The 23296-nt window shown below is 48.6% G+C and overlaps 1 protein-coding gene across 1 annotated transcript in view; it reads right to left on the reverse strand.

Annotated features, from left to right (window-relative positions):
* LOC311247709 (polycystin-1-like protein 2) overlaps window positions 1-18362 on the reverse strand; it is a gene marked incomplete at both ends in the record, with an annotated part of 216415 nt that extends 198053 nt beyond the window's left edge. The window contains 2 exons of the mRNA XM_084338717.1: window positions 2043-2271; window positions 18231-18362. Coding sequence (XP_084194843.1) covers window positions 2043-2271; window positions 18231-18362 — 361 coding nt within the window. The remainder of the gene's footprint in view (window positions 1-2042; window positions 2272-18230) is intronic.
* Window positions 18363-23296: the final 4934 nt, after the last annotated feature.

A 23296-nucleotide genomic window follows, 5' to 3' on the forward strand; every position in this document is an offset into this window, starting at 1 on the left:
CCCACTAAGCAGGGATAATCCACCCTGCTACATTTGGCGTCACGAACAGGATACACATCCTACTCCACTCCCTCGTACGTGACGACCAAGAGACCTAAGATGTTGGAGGGCGACACCCCGAAGCCGGAGATCAAAGCCGGGCCGTCCCGGGCGGAGCAACGAGATGACCCGCCGGCCCCTCTCAAAGAGGAAGGAGGGAAAGCCGAGAAGGTGCAGACCTTGGCCGGAGAAGTAGAGTTCCTAAAGGGTCAACTCCAGGAACAGGCGGGTGTCCTGGACCACCAGGCCGAACAACTGGAACGGGCCAGGCGCCAAGAGTCGCTTGCTGTGGCACAGGCCATGATCCTACAGCTCCCTCCAGCGCCCCTCCCGGTGGTGTACGTCCAACGAGAGCAGAAGTGCAGCGAATTTGGAGGTGAAAATGAGAGGGGGGAACTGCCTGTGGAAGACTGGATCCAGGCAATGAGGACCCATCTCCGTGCCAGTCGAGTGCCCGCGGAGGAACAAGCGGAGGTCATACAGCTTCACCTCAAAGACGAGGCGAAGCAGACGGTACGCTTCCCGACACGGAAGCCTTGTTCTCGCTCCTCGAAGAAACCTATGGGGACAAGGTCCCGGTCAGCGTTCGTCTGGGGAAGTTCTTTGACAGAAGACAGGCCACCGGCGAGACCGTACGCCAGTTCGCCTATGACCTGCAGGAGAGGATCCGTCGCCTACGACGTCGGGTACCTACGCTGGTCGCCGACGCCACCGCCCTGCTGCAGGAGCGGTTTGTGGTGGGCCTCAGAGACGAGGCCCTGAGGAGAGAAATGCGGAAGTACATGAGGGAGGACGGGACGCAGCCGTTTCCCCAGGTACTGCAGGCGGCGATCGATTGGACGGAGGACGAGCTGGTCCTCCCCGCCGACAAGGGTTCCCCCCGGGGCTTGGTCCACGGCGCGGCCGGGGAGGGACGAGAGACCCCGCCGAGCGTTGACACGCTGCAGGAGACTATTAAGCAGATCCAGGCGGGAATGGAGCGGCTAAGTGCGCGCCAGGAGCAACTAGCCCAGACCTTCTCCCAGGAACGTGACGCGCCCCGGAGAGGCGCCATCGGACGGCGACGCCGAGGCGACGCGACCGCCGCCACGCGGGAATCACCCCGCCGAGACGAAGACGGCAGGCTGATTTGCTATGCCTGCAATCAGCCGGGCTACATCAGCAGGGATTGCCCCCGCTCGGCCGGCGAGCCACGCCCCGACTCTACTCCCAACCCCGAAGCTCCGGGCCCGTCAGGGTACCGACCCGGACCCCGAAGGGCAGTCGACGCCGTCGTAACCAGAGTCGCCGACTCGGCCGCGGAGGGCACCGAGACGCAAGACGTGCACGGGGAATGCCTCACCCTAGACGTCCAGATCGACGGGGTCGAGACCCGCTGCCTCTTCGACACTGGCGCCGAAGTCACCACCATGAACGAAAGCCACTTCCGCAGACACTTCCCACGGTCGAGGTTGACCCCCTCCAACTGGATCACTCTCATCGCCGCCAACGGGTTGGAGATCCCAGTGGTGGGGTGTCTCTACGCCGAAGTGAAGTGCCTAGATATGACATTTACGGGGAAATGCATATTCATACTAAAAGACGATTCAGGCCGAGTGGCCCCAGGAGACGCCGTCCAGGGACTTCTGGGCATGAACGTGCTCGGCGGGGTAGATGGCCTGTTCAAGGGGATCAAGGGGATGCGGCCGGCGAGCCGAAGACGTGTCGACGCTAGAAGCATCGCCATCCGCCGTGTGGTCGCCGCCATGGCCCAAGAAGCCAGAGAGTGTACCGCCCCGGGAAGGATGGGGTACGTCAAGGTGGCCGGCAGAGAGCCAGTGGTCATCCCACCACACAGCGAAGTGATCGTCTCAGGCCGCTGCGAGACGACGGCGGGGATGCGGCGTCCCGTGATGCTAGAGAACACGCAGAGTGCCAACCTGCCCCCCGGACTACTGGTGGCGAACGTGGTGGCATAAGCCCGACAGGGAAGAGTGCCTGTCCGGGTGTTGAACCCGACCAACGTCGAGATGGTGCTCCGACCCCGGTCCAGGCTGGGCGGAGCTCCACGGCCCCCGTCAGGTACGGCCTAAGGAGAGGGTGACCGTGGAAGAAGTAGAAGGAGGCGTCCGAGTGACGGCGATTGAGACTCGAGACAGACCGCCAGAAGTGGAGCCGCATGGGAAGACCAGAGGGCTCGCCGTGGCCGTACAGGCGAACCTGCAGGATCTCACACCCGCCCAAGTGCGCCGGCTAAATCAAGTGTTGGAGAAACACAAGGCGGTGTTCTCCGCTGACGACGGGGACTATGGTTACACAACCACGGTCACTCACTACGTTCCCACCGGTGACGCACACCCGGTCAAGCAACGACACCGCCGAATACCGCCCCACGTGTTCCAAGAAGTAAAGCGACACGTACAAGACCTGGTGAACCAGGGTGTCCTGGTAGAGAGCTGCAGTCCGTGGGCGTCACCAGCCGTGATCGTCATAAAGAAGGACGGCTCCGTGCGGTTCTGCTGCGATTACCGCCGCCTAAATAACGTGACGCACCGGGATGCGTACCCCCTACCTCACATCGAGGAGTCCCTAGACGCCTTGGGGCAGGCCAAGATATTCTCCTCGCTCGATCTCACCGCCGGCTACTTCCAGGTGGCGGTGAAAGAAGAAGACCAAGAGAAGACGGCCGTCACGACGCCCTTCGGCCTCTACCAGTGGACCCGTATGCCCTTTGGGCTGTGTAACGCACCAGCGACGTTCCAGCGGTTGATGACCGCCGTGCTGGGGGACCTGGCCTTCGACGTCCTACTCGTCTACCTAGACGACGTCTTGATGTTCGCCAGCGACTTCGAGAGCCAGAAGTTGGACCTGGTGTTTTTGACGGCTTCGGGAGCATGGGCTCAAACTCAAGCCCCGGAAGTGCTTCCTCCTAAAGACTGAAATCAAATTTCTGGGACACATCGTCTCCGCAGCCGGCATACAGGTCGACACCGACAACGTGGAGGGGTTGGAGGACTGGCCGGCGCCACGCTCAGCGAAGGAAGTGAGGCAGGTGATCGGGTTCCTATCCTATTATCGGCGGTTCGTGCCCCGCTTCGCCCAGGTGGCCCAGCCACTGCACGCCCTGATGGGGAAAGAAAAGAAGGGGTTCGCCAAAGGCCGGCCCGAGGCCTTCAAGTGGACTCCGCAGTGTCAGGCGGCCTTCGACCATCTGCGGAAGTGCCTCTTGACACCCCCGGTGCTGGCCTACCCCGACCTCCAGCTCCCCTTCATAGTGACCACAGACGGGAGTTACTTGGGACTGGGAGCGGTACTAAGTCAGAAACAAGAGGGCGTGGAGCGAGTCATCGCCTTTGCGAGCCGAGGCCTGCGTGGGTCCGAAAGGAATGACCAAAATTAGAGTGCGTTCAAGCTGGAACTCCTCGCCCTGAAGTGGGCGGTCACTGAGAAGTTCAGAGACCTCTTGATGTACGCCCAGTTCACCGTGATCACCGACCACAACCCGCTGAGGCACCTCGGCACGGCCAACCTGGGAGCAGTGGAGCAGCGCTGGAACGCTCAGCTTGCGGAGTACGACTTCGTGGTGCACTACAAACCTGGTCGACTCAACCAGAACGCCGACGCCCTGTCTCGCATGCCGATGCGATCAGAACCTGAAGTGGAGGACACTGAGAAAGACTTCCTAACGATACCCGCGACCGGCACCCACACCCGTCGGGGTCTCCAGGAACGGACCGCTCCATTGTCCGTCCCCGCCCCAGTCGCCCGCGATGGCTACGTTGTGGTCCCAGCGGAGGAAGTATGGGCCCTGCTGTGCCCCGGGGGACCGACAGAGACGCGGGAGGTCCCGAGTGTCAGCGCACGACAGATAGCGGCACAGAAGGGGAACAGCGGATACGACTGGGCGGAAATGCGGCAACTTCAGGCAGACGACCCCGAGTTGGGCCCGGTGTGGCGGGCGGTGACGCAGGGGGTCCCTCCCACTAAAGTACAGCTGAAAGAAGGAGACCCGAAACTCTGCAAGTTATACGGGCAGTGGGAGCGATTCCGTCTGCACCAACAAGTACTGTTTCGGCGCATCAGCGATCCCCGCGACGGGGAGGAGGTTCTCCAGCTGGTGGTGCCCACAGCCCTGCGACGGAGGATCTACGAGACCCAGCACGAAGATGCGGGACACTACGGGGGACAAGGGACGGTGGTCCCGATGAGGCGAGGTTATTACTGGATCGGAATGGCCGAAGAGGTGAAGAAATGGGTGCAGCAATGCAGGCGATGTGCATTAGCTCACGATGTGTTCGCTAAAGTCCAGGCCCAGATGACCTGCACTAACGTGACGGCACCCATGGAGGTCCTGGCCATGGACTTCACCGTATTGGAGAGGTCAGTGGGTGGCTACGAGAACGTACTAGTGCTGACCGATATGTTCACCAGGTTCACTATTGCCGTACCGACCAAAGACCAGACTGCGAAGACCACCACCGCTGCCATCATCAAGTACTGGTTTGTGTACTACGGTTGCCCTGCCCGACTCCATGCCGATCAAGGGCGAAATTTCGAGTTGAGCGTCATCAAGGAGCTCTGCCGACTGTACGGAATTTCAAAGAGCCGCACCACGCCTTACCATCCCCAGGGGAATGGGCAATGCGAGAGGTTCAATCGGACGATGCACGACATGCTGCGTAGTCTGCCCGCAGAGAAGAAGCAGGACTGGAAGGAGCACCTACCCGAGTTGGTACTTACGTACAACTGCCCTCCTCCACGGGATACTCTCCCTTCTACCTGCTCTTCGGGAGGGACGCTAGGATGCCCCGGGACGTCCTGGGGGGCAGAGACGTCATTGAGGAGGAGGGGGCGGACCTGGACGAGTGGGTACAGAGTCACCACGAGCGACTGAAGGCCGCCGCCGAGGCCGCCGAGGCCACGGCGAAGCAGGCGTCTCATCGACGCAAGAGAATCGATGACAGGAAGAGCAGAGGTGCACTCCTGCGGGCCGGAGACCGGGTCCTGATACGCGACCACCGAATACGGGGCCGTAATAAGATACAGGACAAGTGGGAGCCTACGTCGTATGTGGTGGTTAAGCAGAGCCACGAAGGGACGCCCGTGTTCACGGTCAGGCCCGAAGCAGGGGGTCCAGAAAGGACCGTGCATCGAGACCAGCTCAAGACCTGTCCCTTCCCGGCTTCTGACCCGGAAGTGCGGGCGAGAGCCCCTCGACAGATCCCGGTGGCACCGCGGAGCTCGTCCGAATCAGACATCGGAGGTGCTTTCTGGCCCCGGCGGGAAACGCATCCTAGGGCGTGTAACCACCCCGGGCCCCTGCGGGACGCCCCTGAAGAGGCCAAGAGCGCTGAGTCAGAGGTGGAGTCGACCTCCTCAGGAGAGGATGGGGAAGACGGCGGAGATGGAGTCGAAGAGGAGGCCGCTGGCGGTCCACCGATGGCCCCGGAGGGCGAGGCGGTGGTCCATGACCCGCCAACGGGCACGGAAGAATCCGACACGGAGTCGGAGGTGGGGGAAGTGGAACCCCCCCGAGGGGAACCCGCCCGGCCCCAGAGGAGCACCAGAGGTCGGCTACCCGCTCGGTATCGCCAGGACTACGTGCTCAAGAGTGTGTTTGTTGAACAGTGTGTGTGGAACTGTCTTTTTCACACACATGAAAGAGTGTGTGAAACTGTTAGCATAATGTGTGATTGTCGATCTATGTGTGGAACTGTTGGTCTCAGGACCGTTTTCATGCATGCGTTGGTTGGTGTTTCATTGAGTTAACTTGCAGAGGACTTAGCAAGTTCAAAGTGGGGGGAAATGTAGCAACCTGAAAATATGGCTATTATTCAGATGTGCTGACTTGCCTTTTATCTCCCCTTTGTGCACAAAGACATGTTGACTAGTTTCCATTGATATTCTCACGAACAATGACACGGGTGTCTCCTTCTTCAACTGGCTGAAATATGGATTATAAACGGCATTATTGGATCCTATTCTACTATCCTTTTCCCTGTGTGACTAGTAGGCGGTACCAGCAGGGGGCGGTGGCAGGCAGAGAGTGTACGGGAGAGAGGCAGGCAAGGAGGAAGGAAGGAAGAGTCACCTGGAGGAAGGAAGAACCGGAAGATCTCTTCAGCTTGGGATGTAGCCGTGAACGGTCGCAGCTACAACGGGAGGTGCTTTGGAATAGCCCCGTTAAAGAACCACCAGAGAGCCCCGCCGGAGCGAGCGACGGGTTATCATAGGAGTATCCGTGATAGTGCTTGAGTAAGAGACACTGAGCCCCAGGACTGACGTCCATAGATATCGGGTTATAGTAGCAGCGTGACGGTATAATTAGCATGCTGCTAACGGCTATATCGACTCCAGTGCACCCAGAGCGCGAGGTGCTACAGAAGACCGGTGGTATAGTCCAGTGGTTCCCAAAGTTGGGGTCGCGACCCAAAGGTGGGCCGCGAGCAGCCACGGATGGGCCGCGAGATGATTAAAAAAAAAAAAAAAAAAAAAAAAAAAATTTTATTTTTATAATTTTTTATTTTTTTATTTAATTTTTTTTTGTCAGGCCACTGAACTTAGAAGCAGGCCAGGACAGTGTTTCTAGTTGTATTCTAAAATTCTATTCTATTGTATTCTAAAATGTGACTATATGGTTTTATATTAACTTAATAAATAAACAAAAACGAAAAATCTACTTATTTCAACGAACATTTCAAACTAAATAACAGATTATGCACATAAAACGCTGAAAACAACCGAAGCAACAATAGTATTTTAATGAGGCTATTATTATTATCATTATTATTTTGCAACAAGTTAGCCCTCTCATAAATAGCACATATAAATGAATAACTAACTTGAATCCTATTTAACTGATAGAACACACTGCGTGGTCTATAATGATTTAACATCTGAGACCCTCCCAGTGCAATGTGGTGTCCCACAAGGCTCTGTCCTGGGCCCTTTGCTATTTTCGATTTACATGCTACCCCTCGGCGATATCATACGCAAATTTGGCATAAACTTTCATTTTTACGCTGATGACACCCAATTATATATACCTATTAAGCCAAATGATTCCTCCCAACTACAAAACCTTGAGGCCTGCTTGCTTGCCGTCAAAAAATGGATGTCGCAAAACTTTCTACTCCTTAATGCAGATAAAACTGAGATGTTAATTGTTGGCCCCCCAAACCACAGAGGCCTGTTTCAGGACATCTCCCTCAACTTTGATACCTGTCATGTATCCCAGAGCTCCACCATAAAAAACCTCGGAGTCATTTTTGATTCCTCCCTCTCATTTAATGCACATATAAAAAATGTCACCAAAATTGCATTCTTCCATCTTCGTAATATCGCAAAAATACGCCCCATTTTAACTCTGGCTGATGCTGAAACCCTGATTCATGCTTTTGTCTCATCACGTCTGGACTACTGTAATGCACTTTTTTCAGGCTTACCTAATTCAAGCATCAAAAATCTTCAACTCGTGCAAAATGCGGCTGCACGGATACTAACTAGAACTAGAAAATTTGATCACATCACACCAGTTTTGTCCGCCCTACATTGGCTTCCTATCCAAGCCCGCTCTGACTTTAAAGTGCTACTCCTCACCTACAAAATTTTAAATGGGCTTGCACCGCTCTATCTATCTGATCTCATCTCCCGATACTCGCCCGCTCGTGCTCTGCGCTCACAAAATGCGGGGCTTCTATCGACCCCTAGGGTTAAAAAGAAATCCGCCGGCCACAGAGCCTTTGTCTACCGCGCTCCCTACCTGTGGAACAAATTACCTGCCGTCATCAGGGGCGCCTGCTCTGTCGAAGCTTTTAAATCCCTGCTTAAGACTCATCTTTTCTCTCTCTCCTTCAACCTACCTTGATCTCACCTGGTCGGGGACTGACCTTTAGATTAATCTGTGTAGTTTAGTTATGGTACAGGGTACTACATGGTACCACTGGGTAGTTTACTATAGGGTAGTTTAGTTAGGGTACAGGGTACTACATGGTACCACAGAGTACTACTTGGTACTGCATGGCATTACAGGGTACTACACGGCTTACATAGCTCTACATGGCACTACATGGAACTACAAGGCACCACAGGGTACTACATGGCACTACAGGGTACTACAGGATACTACGGGGTACTACATGGCACTATGGGGTACTATAGGGTACTACATGGCACTACGGGGTACTACATGGCACTACAGGGTACTACATGTCTGCTCCTTTGCAGCACCACAAACATGGGAACTCTCTAACTCTTCCCCCCCCCCCCTCTCCCCCCCCCCCCCTCCCTCCCCCTTCTCTCTGAGTACCCGTCTCCTGGCGCTGACCAAGGTGATGGATGCCTCGGGGTCTTGGCCAAGCTTGTAGTGACTGCTCTACATGCACCTCCGAGGCATTGGATCAGTTATTCACCGCCGTCTGTCCGTGGTCCTGTCAACTGATTAACAGACTGTTAACAGATTAACAGTCAACGCGGTTTCATTGCTGGGTTAAGTACTTCTATTCTATTCACATAATACGCTTACTTCATATATCTACTCCATTCACATATATGCCTACCACTTGTATCTATTGCTATGTCCGCCTACTACAATCTCATGAGCTGTCTAACGCCTGTCCCGTCTCCCTGTCTTCCTATGACTTGCTGTCCTGGAGTGTTGACCGGAGTGTTGGACGTCCCGTGACGAAGGCCGGGAGATTGCGACCCCCTCTGCGTGCCCCCCTGTCTTCGGAGGTCTCGTAGTGGTGACCGGAGTGCCGGATGTCCCGCGATGATGTCGGGGAGTTCGCGACCCTCTCTGCGCCACCCCCCTTCCCCCTGTCTCCGGCTGTCCCTGAGCAACGACCGGAGTGTTGAATGTCCCGTGACTAAGACGGGGAGGACGTGACCCTCTTGCGCCGCCCCTGTGCCTCAAATAGATCCGCTATCAACTCTATCTTTAATCTTTCAAAATGTTCAGTTGCTATCGCTATTAGCTCTATCTTTAATTTTTCAAAATGTACAGTTGCTATTGCATGCACTCATCTGTGTTTCACCACACACATGAGTGCATGCTTACCAACTGTCCGTCTGCAACACTACTATCACCGACATCTAAGAAGGGAGATCCCCCCTTGAACGGCCCTTCTAAGGTTTCTCTCCTCCACATTGCCTGTGGAGCTTTTTTTCCCTATTGTTAGGTTTTAGTGAGTTTTTCCTTACCTTCGCGTGGGGTATGTCTGGGAGTGCTTGCATTCTTTCATTTATTTGCATTCATCTAAAAAAATTTTGGACCCTATGGTGTTCTTGTTCTGTTCTTGACTTATTGTTATGTTGTCTTCTTGACTTGTTTAAAGAAGACCTGTACGGCCCATGGGGACATTAACGTGTGTTGTCGGGCCCTATAAATAAATTTGATTTGATTTGATTTGAACTAACTTAATAGGATTGAAGTGATATTTGACTTAAAAAATCGGTCGCCTGACAAAAAAAAAAAAAAAAAAAGCCAGACGATGTGCATTGGGCCGCGGCTCTCTGACGCCTTATTTTCTGGGCCCCGGCCTGAAAAGTTTGGGAACCCCTGGTATAGTCAACCACGTTGCGCCACAGTAACCGTGTAGCAGGTGGGCTGTTTGGGACCCAGAGTGTAGCTTCAGGGTGAGTGAGGGCGAGTTTATGGATGCGCGCCGTCGACTCTGCACCGGCTGTCTACAACCGTTCTGCACCGGCTGTCTTCAGGCCAACACGGGAGGTCGTCCCGACCGGCAGAGGTCGCCAACACCCAGCACACGCTCTCAGCTCGCTACTGCCCCTGCTCCAGCCCCGCTTGCTAGGACCCGCGACGAGAGCGTTCAACGCCATCTTGCCACCCGGACGGTGGTGGTGCGGCGCGGCCGCCATTTTCCTTTAAGTGTGATAACGTGTGGTTCTTTAATAATAAATTCCCATTTAATTAACCCTTTACCTGTGGGGAGGTTACAGACCTGGTGCATCATAAGTAAAGCCCTGAGAGGTATTATTCTCACCATATAATTAAAGCCTGCTAGAGGTATTAGACATGGTACTGACCCAGACGTGGGTGATGAGACAAACACATTGAAGTATTGTATTCCTGATGCTAACCCAGAGGTGGGTGCATAATATACATGTCTATAAGGTATTGAGTACACATGGAGCTATAGTAGGACTACAGTCCATTAGAGCAGTGGTTCCCAACCTTTTTCCCCCCAGGGACCCCCAAACATCTCTGATGAAATTCACGGACCCCCTCCTAATAAGATACCATAAAATACTTTTTTTTTTTCATTTTAATAACAAACTGCTTATACACAGGCATATGCATCACAATTAGACCCACTATGCTTCTTTGACTTGTGCCTTCAATCAACAAATCTCATCTTGCACCATATGCATTTCAAAATATTTGGCCAATATTCAAATGCTGTATTCATCCTCTCAAATCAGGCCCTAATGGTGAACGGTTTGCATTCATGGAACAAATCAATGCAACAAATTAAACTAAATATGAGACAGGAAATTCCAATCAGTAGCAGAGAGAATCTGTCCTAGCTGGGTTTAATACCTTTTTTTTGTCATTTTAATAACAAACTGCTTATACACAGGCATATGCATCACAATTAGACCCACTATGCTTCTTTAACTTGTGCCTTCAATCAACAAATCTCATCTTGCACCATATGCATTTCAAAATGTTTGGCCAATATTCAAATCCTGTATTCATCCTCTCAAATCAGTCCCTAATGGTGAACGGTTTGCATTTATGGAACAAATCAATGCAACAAATTAAACTAAATATGAGACAGGAAATTCCAATCAGTAGCAGAGAGAATCTGTCCTAGCTGGGTTTAATACCTTTTTTTTTGTCATTTTAATAACAAACTGCTTATACACAGGCATATGCATCATAATTAGACCCACTATGCTTCTTTGACTTGTGCCTTCAATCAACAAATCTAATCTTGCACCTTATGTATTTCAAAATTTTGGCCAATATTCAAATCCAGTATTCATCCTCTCAAATCAGGCCCGAATGGTGAACGGTTTGCATTTATGTTGAATGAAGTAAGAATCCACTGCAGTAAAAATATCCTCACCTCGAGTGGTGGTAGTAAGGTTGACTGACATGAGAATGTCCTGCTTCAGATCCTCATTTTCAATATATTGCACATAAACGATGAGCACAGCCTCGTCTGCGACAGTTGTAGTTTCATCAAGTTGTATGGCAAATGGACCCTTTCTAAGCTTTTCTGACAGCTGCTGCTCGCAATCACTTGACATCTTATCAATTCGGTATTTCACTACATTGTTCGAGAGTGGTACTGATTTTAGTTTATCCGCCACCTGTGGGCCGCACAGTTTCTAAACCATTTTGATGCAGGCTGGTTTGATGAGCTGCTCGCCAATATTGTGCGGTTTCTTTGCTTTTGCAATTAAAAGCGAACACTCAAAGGAGGCTTCGGTAGCCTTCTGTAAATCACTGCCACCCCTGCTCCACGCTACTCTAACATCAACAGGCTTGTTCGCCTTGAGAGACTGTTCTTTCCTCCGAAAAAAGTCTGGATCCTTCCCAACGGTTTCTGGGTGCTTAGACGCCTGATGTCTCTTCAGCTTGCTGGGCTTCAGGCTCGAGTTTGCCAACTTTTCTCCACAAATCACACACTCAGGTCGTTTGTCTGGTCCCTCAGTGAAGCCCATGGTGATGTAATTTTCGCGATTGCTGTAGGTCCTAACTTTTTTTGCAGATGAGCTGCCATCATCTCCTTTTCGTTTGTCACACATTTTCGCCTCTGGCGGCTGACTGCAGACGAGCCGAGAAAGTTAACTAGCGTGCTAGGCTAGCTACAGAAAGTGATACAGTCAACTGATTCGCGTTTTAGCGGCTACCCGGTAGCCTACTGTTAACATTCAAAAATCATGTCTAGATGTTTATTTATTTATCTTTATTTTTTTATTGTAGTGGAGAGACTATTCATGCTTCTGATGATAAAAAAAAAAGAAAAAAAAAAGGAAAAAAAAAAAAAAAAAAAGACCTCAAATCATCTGTGGTCTGGCGGACCCCCTGCGCCCCCTGGCGGACCCCCAGGGGTCCGCGGACCCCAGGTTGGGAATCACTGCATTAGAGCACCCCTATTCATCCTTGTAACTGAACAGTACCAACTAACAGTAAAGACTTAATTGGGGTTCTGTGTGTGTGTCCATTCCTGTGCCCAGCATTAACTCTTTTGGTGTGGGTAATGTATATATGATCAACCCCTTCCTATTCCACCTTTCCCTTTCTATTGTAAGGTCTCTAGTGTCACTGAGGGAGGGTACTGCTTGCGGGGGGAACCCAGGGTATTTATTTACAATTCAGTCACTAGGTGTGGGAGGGTTAAGGGAGCAATTGGGGAACGTGGGAGCGTGTTGGGGAGTACTGTTGACCGCCCTGCTGCAGGGGAGGAAGACCAGAGTACCAGACCAGGTTGGTAAATCCCGGGCCCCATCCACTCCAACTGCCAGCCTCCAGTTGAAGCTCCAGACTCAAAGACGGAGGTGCAGTCAGACAGAGCTCTACTGTGTCTCGCTACCCAGTGATTGTGCCCACCCGTTCCCACTAAGCAGGGATAATCCACCCTGCTACATATAGTTTGTAACTTTGTATAGATCGTTGTGTATTGTTGACTACAAATCTACTACGGTCGAGGAGCCGGGAAAAACAAGCATCTCACGTTTTTCTGAATGTATGTACATTTAAAAAAGCTGTGACAATAAAATAATCTGAATCTGAATCAGTACCTGGTGTAGCTCCGTTGAGAGGCATGCGCACTGTGGCTACATGGTTTGCATCAGTGGGATAGTCCTGATGACCCAGGAGCAGGTACAGAGGCAGAGGGTCCTGTGAGGGCTGTATCTTTAACAGGTACACAGTGACAAACATCAACCAACCACTAAATCAACTGTAATGTTAAATTAGTTGAAAACAGCACATGTTCTACTGAAAGCAGCTGAATAGAGACCTTTATCACCAAGGTAGCGTCAGACGAAGGGACACTGAGAGCGATCGTGCTGTAGCTCCTCAGGTCCAGTAAGGAGCTGTTCACCTGCTCTCTAACAGGCCTTGGCAACAGTATCTGTGGACCAGGAAACACATTGTACAACCAAATCAAGCCTGAACTAACCTGATATAATATATTGTACTGTATTGTATTTGAATCACTATTTCGACTCTTAAAACCACTTTAATGGACTGCATTTATATAGCGCTTTTATCCAAAGTGTTTTAATATATTTTTAAATGTTTTGATTTTACATTCACCCATTCACCGACAGCAGAGGTAACCATGCAAGGTGCCAACCTGCTCATCAGGAGCAGTTAGGGGTTAGGTGTTTTGCTCAAAGACACTTTGACATGCTGCCAGGAGGAGCGGGACTCGAGCCGGGAACCTTCCGATTACCAGATGACTGCTCTACCTCCTGAGCCACTGTTGCCCCAGCTTTACTAAGCTCATGGCACAATAACTGAGAACATGTGACAGGTGAGGTGTAAATGTATTCCAAAGATGTAAATGATTAAACACTGGTACATTTGACCCTGTATTAACCCTTTCATGTGTACGTTTTTTGGAAGGTTTGCTCGGAATTCTATGTTGGAATTCAGTGAATTCCATAACCAAAGTCTGCCTAAATAGAAGTCGGTCCACTCTGCAGCCATCTTGATAATGAGGACTAACAAGACTAACAAAACCTGTTTGAATGGGGAGTCATACATGTTGACAGAGTCAGCTATGGGGCGACAATAATATGTTCATGAGGCATGGTTTCTATCTTTAGCCATTAAACGGCGTGGTTTATTTCACATTGGTACACAGCAGTACATGAGACATACTTCTCTTATGAGGGGGAGTCGACATCTCCTTTTATACCTCTATACCTGGCGGCAGCATTAACAGCTCCGCCTATAGCGCCCTCTTGTGGAAACAGTTATACACAGTTAGACAGTTATTCAGTTACTTGCAATCATACATAACCTCTAACTTTAACACTCCGACTTATGGTTGTCTAGTACACTGTACAACTTCTTCAAAAACAGTTTACAAAGAAAATAATACAGTTCAGAGCATCAAAAAGAATAAGGCAGTCAATACTAAATAACAGTCAACACACCAAACATGACCTCTGTAAATCTTCTCAATTTCAGTTTGGAAACAGGCTTCGTCATAGCGTCTGCTACCATGTCGTCTGTTGGACAATAAATCAGTGTCATTCTTTCTTCTCTGATGACAGATCTGATGAAATGATATTTTATATCGACATGTTTACACCTCTGTCGGCACACAGGGTTTCTAGCAATCGCAATGGTTCCCTGGTTGTCTTCATAAACAACAGTTTTCCTATTTACATAGGTATCCATTCCTTCTAGCAGTTGTTCTAGATAAATACATTCCTGTATTGTCATAGCTAGAGCCATGTATTCGGCTTCACAAGTTGATAGTGCCACAGTGGGCTGCTTCTTTGTTTTCCATGAAACCAGTGAGCTGTTTGTGTTCAAACTCACACAATACCCTGTGGTACTTCTTCTGTCTGTGGTGTCTGCTGCCCAGTCTGCATCACTGTAGGCTTTAAGCCCTAAGCCTTCGCTGCTCTTTCTGAAACAAAGCTGTTTATCTGCTGTACCTTTGAGATAACGAAAAACATGTTTTGCTGTAATCCAGTGCTCCTCTGTGGGGTCAGCAAAATGCTGTGACAATTTACTCACTACAAAACATAGGTCAGGGCGAGTACATGTTGTCAAATAAATGAGGCTACCTACAGCTTCTCTGTACATTTTTACATCTGTCAATCTCTGAACATCCTCTTGGTAGTCTAGCTTTTGATCACATGGTGTTTCCCTTGTTCTACATTCTTGCATGTCAAAACGTTTCAGGATATTTTCCACATATCTCTTCTGGGATATGTTTACACAATTGGCAGACTGTTCAAAGTCCATCCCTAGAAAATGCTTTAACTTTCGAAGGTCTTTCATTTTGAATCTGGTGGAGAGCATACCTTTCACCTCTTCTAGGTTTCTAGTGTTGTCTGCTGCGATGATCAAATCATCCACCCAAATGACAATTATCACTTTTCCTGACTCTTTTGACTCCCTTGAGTAAACACAGGGGTCTACTGGGTTCTGTAGGAACTGATCTTCAATGAGACATGTATGAAGCATCTCGTTCCAATTTCGCCCAGACTGTTTCAGGCCGTAAATGGATTTTTCTAGCTTACACACTAGCTTCTCTCCTTTCTTCTCGTAACCTTCAGGTTGTTCCATGTATATCTCCCTATCTATGGGTGCGTGCAGGTAGGCTGTCTTCACATCCATCTGGTGCAAAATCAAACTGTCCTCAGCCGCTTTCTGCATCACTACCCTTACACTGGTCAGATTGGCTGTGGGGGAGAAGGTCTCACCGTAGTCTATCCCCTCCCTCTGACTGTAACCTTTAGCTACGAACCTGGCTTTGTACTTGTCGTGGCCTTCAATACCCTCCTTGATTGAGTACACCCATTTTCCTCCCACTGTCTGTCTGCCCTCTGGTAACTTGGTTAGAGTAAAGGTGTGGTTGTCCTCTAGGGACCTCATCTCCTCATCCATTGCTCTCTCCCATTTACTTGATTCAGGGCCTCTTTAAAGGTCTGAGGTACTCCACTTACTCCACTTACTACTACTACTAGCAGTAATCAAAGCTGGTAAGTGTACTGTCATCCTCGTCACTTTCTCTCCGGGCATAGTCTGTCAGATACTTTGGGGGTTTGTGTTCCCGTGAGGGATACCTCCCACTGCTTGGGGCACGTGACGTCACCCTCGGGTGCTCCTCGTCATCGTCCTCTGGGGGTTGCTGACTGTCTGTCTGCACGACTGTGCAAAGAGTCCTTTTTCACATCTGGACTCGAGCTTTCCTCTGTCCTGCTGGTAAGCATAACACACCGATCCAAATTGGTGCATTCTAGCTAGATTACACTTCTTTCCTGTCAGCGCTGTATAGTATATGGGGTGGTGCCCGTGTGTTTATTAAAGTACCTGTTTTTGGTGTAAGCGGCTTCTTGCACCGCATAATGCCATAGGCTCTTAGGTAGGTTACCAGCTATAAGCTTACACCTAGCCATTTCGAAAAGAGTACGTCCTTCCCTCTCTGCCACTCCGTTCTGGTGTGGGGAGTATGGACATGACGTCTCGTGTCTTATCTTGTTCCTTCTCAACAGTGATTGGAACTCTCTATTTGTGAACTCGGTTCCGTTGTCGGACCTCAAGCATCTTATGTAACTTCCCCTTTATGCACACTACACATTCTTTGTCAGGTCTACGCTTTTCACCTTCAATGCGCATGCCTTCTGTCACTGCTTGCAGTTTCAGTAAATCCTCGTAATTACAATGACCCATAATCTCATGCCATGTCTGAATATCGTGACTGACAGTCACATTACACATATCATTATTATTACACTTGTCGTTGTCATTACACTCTGTTTGTAGATAATACATTCTCTTGTACACCTTTATGTTAAATCGCATACCGTCAGGCTCTACAAGAAATGTTTTACCTTAATTGAAGAACACTTTGGCACCGTTCGCAGTAGCAGATATTACAGAGAATAGTTCTTGTGGGAACGAGGGTACGTAGAGAGCGTTCTTTAACGTCACTGTACACCGGCGCCCCTCACTGTCTATGAGGCATACCCATGCGTCTCCTCTCTCTTGCGTCAACCCATAGGTGCGCTGCCCGTCTGCCAGCTCCATGCTGTGTCTCTCCGGGTCGAAGGTGTTGTCAAAGTTCTTGAATCGACTCCTGTCGTTGATGACGTGGGACGACGCACCTGTGTCCACGATCAGTCCCTTCCTTTGGGCCTGCTGCAGCTGCATTGGCCGGGTGACGTACGCTGTCTGCGCCCCGAAGATGACGTCCTCTTGTCCCGCTACTCTCCGGGCGTCGTCTCGATTCGTCTCACGTCCACCGTCGCCGCCATCTTGTCCACTGCCGCTTTCTTGTCCATGCGCGTACCGCACGCTCTGGTCGCGTTTCTTCCTGCACACTTTGTCTGTGTGCCCCGTGGATCTGCAGAAGCTACACCAAACAGTCTTTGTGCAGTTATCTTTCCGATGGCCTTTTTCTCTGCATCGCCAACACGCCAGCTCTGTCGTGGGCTTGGTCTTCTCTCGGCGTTGCTCAGGCCTTCAGCACCCTCTCTCCCGCCTCCTCGGAGACTGGGTGTGTGCCCCTGCGGGTGTAGTGTTCTCTCGCCCCGGCCTTCAGCACCCTCTCTCCCGCCTCCTGGGTGTGTGCCCCTGCGGGTGTAGTGTTCTCTTAACACTTTCAGGCTTTCTCTGCCTTTGTCCTTAGTGTCGCGGAATATCAGCCCCAAGCTTGTGTCGTCTAGCAGTGGTGCTAACTCACAGTATGCATCTTCATTACGCTTGTTGTCCTGGGCTTGCGCTTCCGCCGCTAGTTGTCCCGTGGGGGCCGTCAAGATCGTCGTCTTCAGTCCCACACCGTGCATGCAGCATAACATGCGCTCTTCCCAGAGCTCATAGTCCTCGGCTCTTCCGTTGAACGAGGGCCATTTGCTCTTTCCTTTTGTCGCCATCCTCTTGTTGATGGTAGGCGTAGCTTTAGCTCTTATTGGCCTAGCATCTAGCCACGCGGTGCTCCTGGTGCTAACCTAGCCTATACTTCAGCTAAACTTGCTACCCTTTATTATTTCGCCCCTGCGTGATCTGGGCCCATAACCTGTGACAGAGTCAGCTATGGGGCGACAATAATATGTTCATGAGGCATCGTTTCTATCTTTAGCCATTCAACGGCGTGGTTTATTTCACATTGGTACACAGCAGTACATGAGACATCCTTCTCTTATGAGAGTGAAGGTGGAAGAGACAGAGGGGGAGTCGACATCACCTTTTATACCTCTATACCTGGCGGCAGCATTAACAGCTCCGCCTATAGCGCCCTCTTGTGGAAACAGTTATACACAGTTAGACAGTTACTCAGTTACTTGCAATCATACATAACCTCTAACTTTAACAATCCATGTCTTTGAATTACTCATAAATATAATTGTTTTTCTTTCAAATTTGAAGCCATTGGTAAATTATTGGCTTGTTGTTTTCAACAAACAGAGAGCACATTATTTTGTTCAGAATAGTAGTCAAGTGTATTTTCAAATGTATTTTCAAATGAAACCCATCTTCAGGCGCTGACCTCGATGTCCTCCGCCAAGTTCTCCACCGGGATGTTTGATCCATCGTCTCTGGTGAGGGAGAGGCCGCCTGTTAGGCCACTGATGTTCCCTCTATCACTCCAGGAATATGGGCTCCTATTAAAACTTAACATCTGTGAGCAGAACGGTAACAATAGTTATAGATGCGAAGCTGATTACACAAAGTGCAATGACTGTGAGGGAAGTGGCTAACCATGAGGAGCAGAGTACCTAACCATGAGAAGCAGAGTGGCTAACAATGAGGGGTAGAGTGGCTAACCATCAGGGGTAGAGTACCTAACCATGAGAAGCAGAGTGGCTAACCATGAGGGGTAGAGGGGCTAACCATGAGCAAGGCCAGATTAAGACTTCAGAGGCCCCTGGGCCAGATTCTTGTGGAGGCCCCCCCACACACACATACACGTGCACGCACGCACAGTGGCGTTTTTATATGTCACTTTAAAAAATATATAGAATATTTAGAAGTGGTGGGCTCTGAGTGCCAAGCTATAAGGACTTTTATCACCCCTGCCCACTTTGACAACCTAGGATGGCTTAGAGTAGACGACAGAGTACAGCAACTTGCAATGGGCCTGGTCTACAAGATACACTACACGACCAAGGTACCCATGTACATGTCAAAATACTTCCCAAAGGTCAGTGAATACCACGATCACAACACCAGAGGGAACTCCACAAATCATGTTAAACCCAGATTCGGCTCAAACAAGGGACTAAACACGTTTCGTAATTATGCCACATCAATGTGGAACGCCCTACCCAAAGCTGGAAAGAAATGTGAATCACTACCCACCTTCAAAAACACTCTCAAAGAACACCTACGGGAGACTGCAAATCGAAACTGGCCCCTGTAAATGTCCTAACACAACCCCCTCCAATGTACAGTAAATTACCAAGTATGGTTTTGTCAATATTCCAATGTACAGTTTTGCTTGTACAGTTGTACAGTGTCCCCCACCCACCCACCCCTCCCACCCACCTAACCACCTCCAATGTACAGTCCCCCCCACCCCCCCAACCCCACCCCACCTACCCAACCTCCTCCAATGTACAGTTTCTACGTCAAATGTATATACTCTCTTTTCTGGACTCTTTTCGTATCACAAACAGTACTGTATTTGCAAATCTGGTATGTCATAAATGTATAGATGTAGCACTACTGTCTATCTGTATGTCATGTATGTCATATATGTTATGATGAATTGAAAATGGGGGACCCTGATGTAAACAAGACGAAAGTCTTTCTCTGGTCTGCATCCCCTTAACAATTATTGTACTGTACTGTACCAATTCTACAATCTGTTAATAAAGTTTTCAATCAATCAAGAAGAGAAGAGAAAAGAAACACATCATGTTTAGATGGGGGGATGGCGCCATCCTCAGGAAGAAAAAAAACATGCACACGAATATAATATTAGAATAGTAAGCTTACTTTTACATGAATGTCAATTTAAATTATAATTAGGGAAGGGAGGGGGTTGAAATGTGTTTTTGTCCTGTGTTACTGTCTGTGAATGAATGAATTAATGATAATTGTATTTAACAGATTGCAGAATGGGTACAAATAATACAGTATGGCTCAATACACACAATTGTTAAGGGGATGCAGACCAGAGAAAGACGTTTGTCTTGTTTACATCAGGGTCCCCCATTTTCAATTCATAGTGACATGTAAGGAAGCTCCTGAAGGAAGTAGGGATCAGAGGACAGGCCCAACGGAAGACAATCAAAGAACTTGCCACTGCAGCAGAACGGAGAACTGGTTGTGGCTGAAACGTAGAGACGCATCATGGGCTGCTAAATGAACACGTGGTGCCACCGTGCGACACACACCCAGGCCTGATCAGCCTGTGGTGGGCCAACCTCAGCAGAGGGTGTATTGTGATAAATGGCCGAAACACCCAATGAGGTCGGGGAACACAACTGAAGATGTGTCATACTGGTGGCACCACGTGATCATTGCCAAATTCCACCCCACTCCAACCTCATTCAATTGTTGTGCTGAATATTTAGGGATCTTTAACAACTAGTCCTATTAAGAATCCTGTATGACATGCACAACATATATGACATCATGACATTTATGGCATAGGGACATACATGACATACAGGTATATAGTACTGTTACATTTGTGACATATATGATATGCAAATATACAGTACTGTTACCCATAGATCCTGACAGAGAGTATATACATATGATGGGGAGGGGACTGTACATTAGGAGGGGGTGGGTGGGTGGGAGAGAAATATACATACGGTGGGGAGAGAATATATACATTACATACGGTGGGGAGGGGACTGTCTATTAGGTGGGGGTGGGGCTGTATGTATGTATGTATGTATGTATGTATGTATGTATGTATGTATGTATGTATGTATGTATGTATGTATGTATGTATGTGTAGCAGAGTGAAGTTGTTATGCTAGAATCATGGACAGAAACTGTTATCTCTTATCTTAAATAAGTAGGCCAAGACGGAAACACTCTTATTTTGAAGGAACAAAGTGGACTGAGCTCACTCTAGTGTTGTGGAGGGGTGCCTTGGTTACTAGCTTATATTAATTTCCTCACATTGAGTTATTGATTCTCCAAACGAAATTCCTTTTTGGGTCTTTTATAATGGGTTTAGAGAAGATAGGATATCTTTCCATTGAATATTTGTTGTATTGTAAAGACGTTCAACTAATGTACACAATGGTTTAGCCGGTTTGTCGACGAGAGACACGCCGGCGGAAGTGCTCGCTCTCTTTGAGTTTTGCCAAGCACGAGAGCACAGGTACATGCTTTCAGTTACCTAACATTGGATTTAATTGCTATGTATAACTTGTAAAATTGATTTATGTTTTGGTTTTGGTACTGAAATACCCTGTTGTGTAATGACATTAATTCGCCCTGTGTAAAACAGCCACAGTACGTTCGTGTACTAACTCATATTCTGTTAACAATGATAGGTGGACTAAACCACGGCGAGGATGGTAATTCACGCCATGTGTATATGCTGTTTGTGGTTCGTTAACAGGTATGAACCGTTGTTTTTGTATTTCGGTTTAATTAATGCTTACACACTGCCTTTCATTTCATATTGTTTCATATGTTTTTACTGAAGTCGACTTGTACTGAGCTACATGTATTTAAGAGTAGCTAACAATGGCTGTAAATGTAGACGGCGCGCTGTTTTGAATGTGCGAGCGCGGGCTCTCTTTGAGATTGCCGAGCACGAGAGCACAGGTGGACTAAACCACGGCGAGGATGGTAATTCACGCCATGTGTATATGCTGTTTGTGGTTCGTTAACAGGAAATAAAACACCATCAACTGAGTACCGTTGTCCGTGTCTACGTCCACCTCACACCAGACACAACGCAGATTCGATCACGCTACATATGTATGTATGTATGTATGTATGTATGTATGTATGTATGTATGTATGTATGTATGTATGTATGTATGTATGTATGTATGTATGTATGTATGTATGTATGTATGTATGTATGTATGTATGTATGTATGTATGTATGTATGTATGTATGTATGCATGTATGTATGTATGTATGTATGTATGTATGTATGTATGTATGTATGTATGTATGTATGTATGTATGTATGTATGTATGTATGTATGTATGTATGTATATATGTATGTATAAAAGAAAAAGAATACAATAGAAATATTGACTGACGTTTCTTAGGCGACTCTTTCGAAGTTGGTTAAGGTTAGAGTATGGAATCAGGGGTGGTGTTCTATCGCCGTGCTCTAAGACAAACTCTAACCTTAACCAACTTCGAAAGAGTGCCTAAGCTTAACCGGTGAAAGAAAGAGGCGTCACACGATTGGCGCTACCAGAAACGTCAGTGGCCAATCAGAGCGCAGAACGCGAACGTGGAACTGGAAATCCGTTGGTAAAAGTATTCAGGCGTCGGGCTGGGATGTGGAGATGCAAGTTTTGACTTTTTATTGCTGTTTTTACCTCAAACGGAAAACCTCAAACTCTTATGAAGAGGAGAAAAAATACTCAAGATTAGCCACTTGCAGGTGTGACGTACTGTATATTTTAGTTGATGAAATATTTTTGTTGACTAAATATTTTAGTTGATGAAATATGTTTTCATTTCAGTGTCACAGTATGACATCGATCTCCAAAATAAGAAAAAAGAAGAAAAAAAACGAGGGGCCTCCAAAAAAATTCAAAATAAAAGTTAAAAAAAAATAAACAAATATTTGGGGCCTCTATTGACGAGGGGCATCCAGAAAAAAATCAAAGTACAAAAAAGAATAATAATAATTTGGGGCCTCTAGTGACGAGGGGCCTCCAAAAGCCCTCTAGTGACGAGGGGCCTCCAAAAGGCCTCGAGTGACGAGGGGCCTCCAAAAATTTGTAAAATTAAAGTAAAAAAAAAAAAAATACTAATTTGGGGCCTCATGTGACGAGGGGCCTCCAAAAGGCCTCTAGTGACGAGGGGCCTTCAAAAAAATAAAAAATGTAAGTAAAAAATTTATAATTTTTTTTTTAATTTTCTTTATGCCCCTCTTCACTAGAGGCCCACGGCCCTCGTTAATCCGGCCCTGACCATGAGAAGCAGAGTACCTAACCAGGGGCTAACCATGAGGGGTAGAGTGGCTAACCATGAGGGGTAGAGTGGCTAACCATGAGGGGTAGAGTAGCTAACCATGAGGGGTAGAGTGGCTAACCATGAGGGGTAGAGTGGCTAACCATGAGGGGTAGAGGGGCTAACCATGAGGGCTAGAGTACCTAACCATGAGGAGCAGAGTGGCTAATCATAAGGAGCCATAAGGCTTGGATAGGAGGGGATCTAAGGCGGCCAAAAGATGCAGGGGGTCTTGAGGGTGTGCTCTCACACAAACAGAAACACACACACCTACAAAAGTATTTTTCTGGTCTGCATCCTCTTAGCAGTTGTTAGTATTGAGCTGTACTGTATTGTACCCATTCTGCAATCTGTTAATACAGTACACACACACGCACGCACGCACGCACGCACCCTCGCACGCATGCACGCACGCACGCACGCACGCACGCACGCA

Source organism: Notolepis coatsorum (assembly GCF_963971535.1).
Source record: "Notolepis coatsorum genome assembly, contig: SCAFFOLD_222, whole genome shotgun sequence".
In the NCBI taxonomy this organism is placed as follows: Eukaryota; Metazoa; Chordata; class Actinopteri; order Aulopiformes; family Paralepididae; genus Notolepis; species Notolepis coatsorum.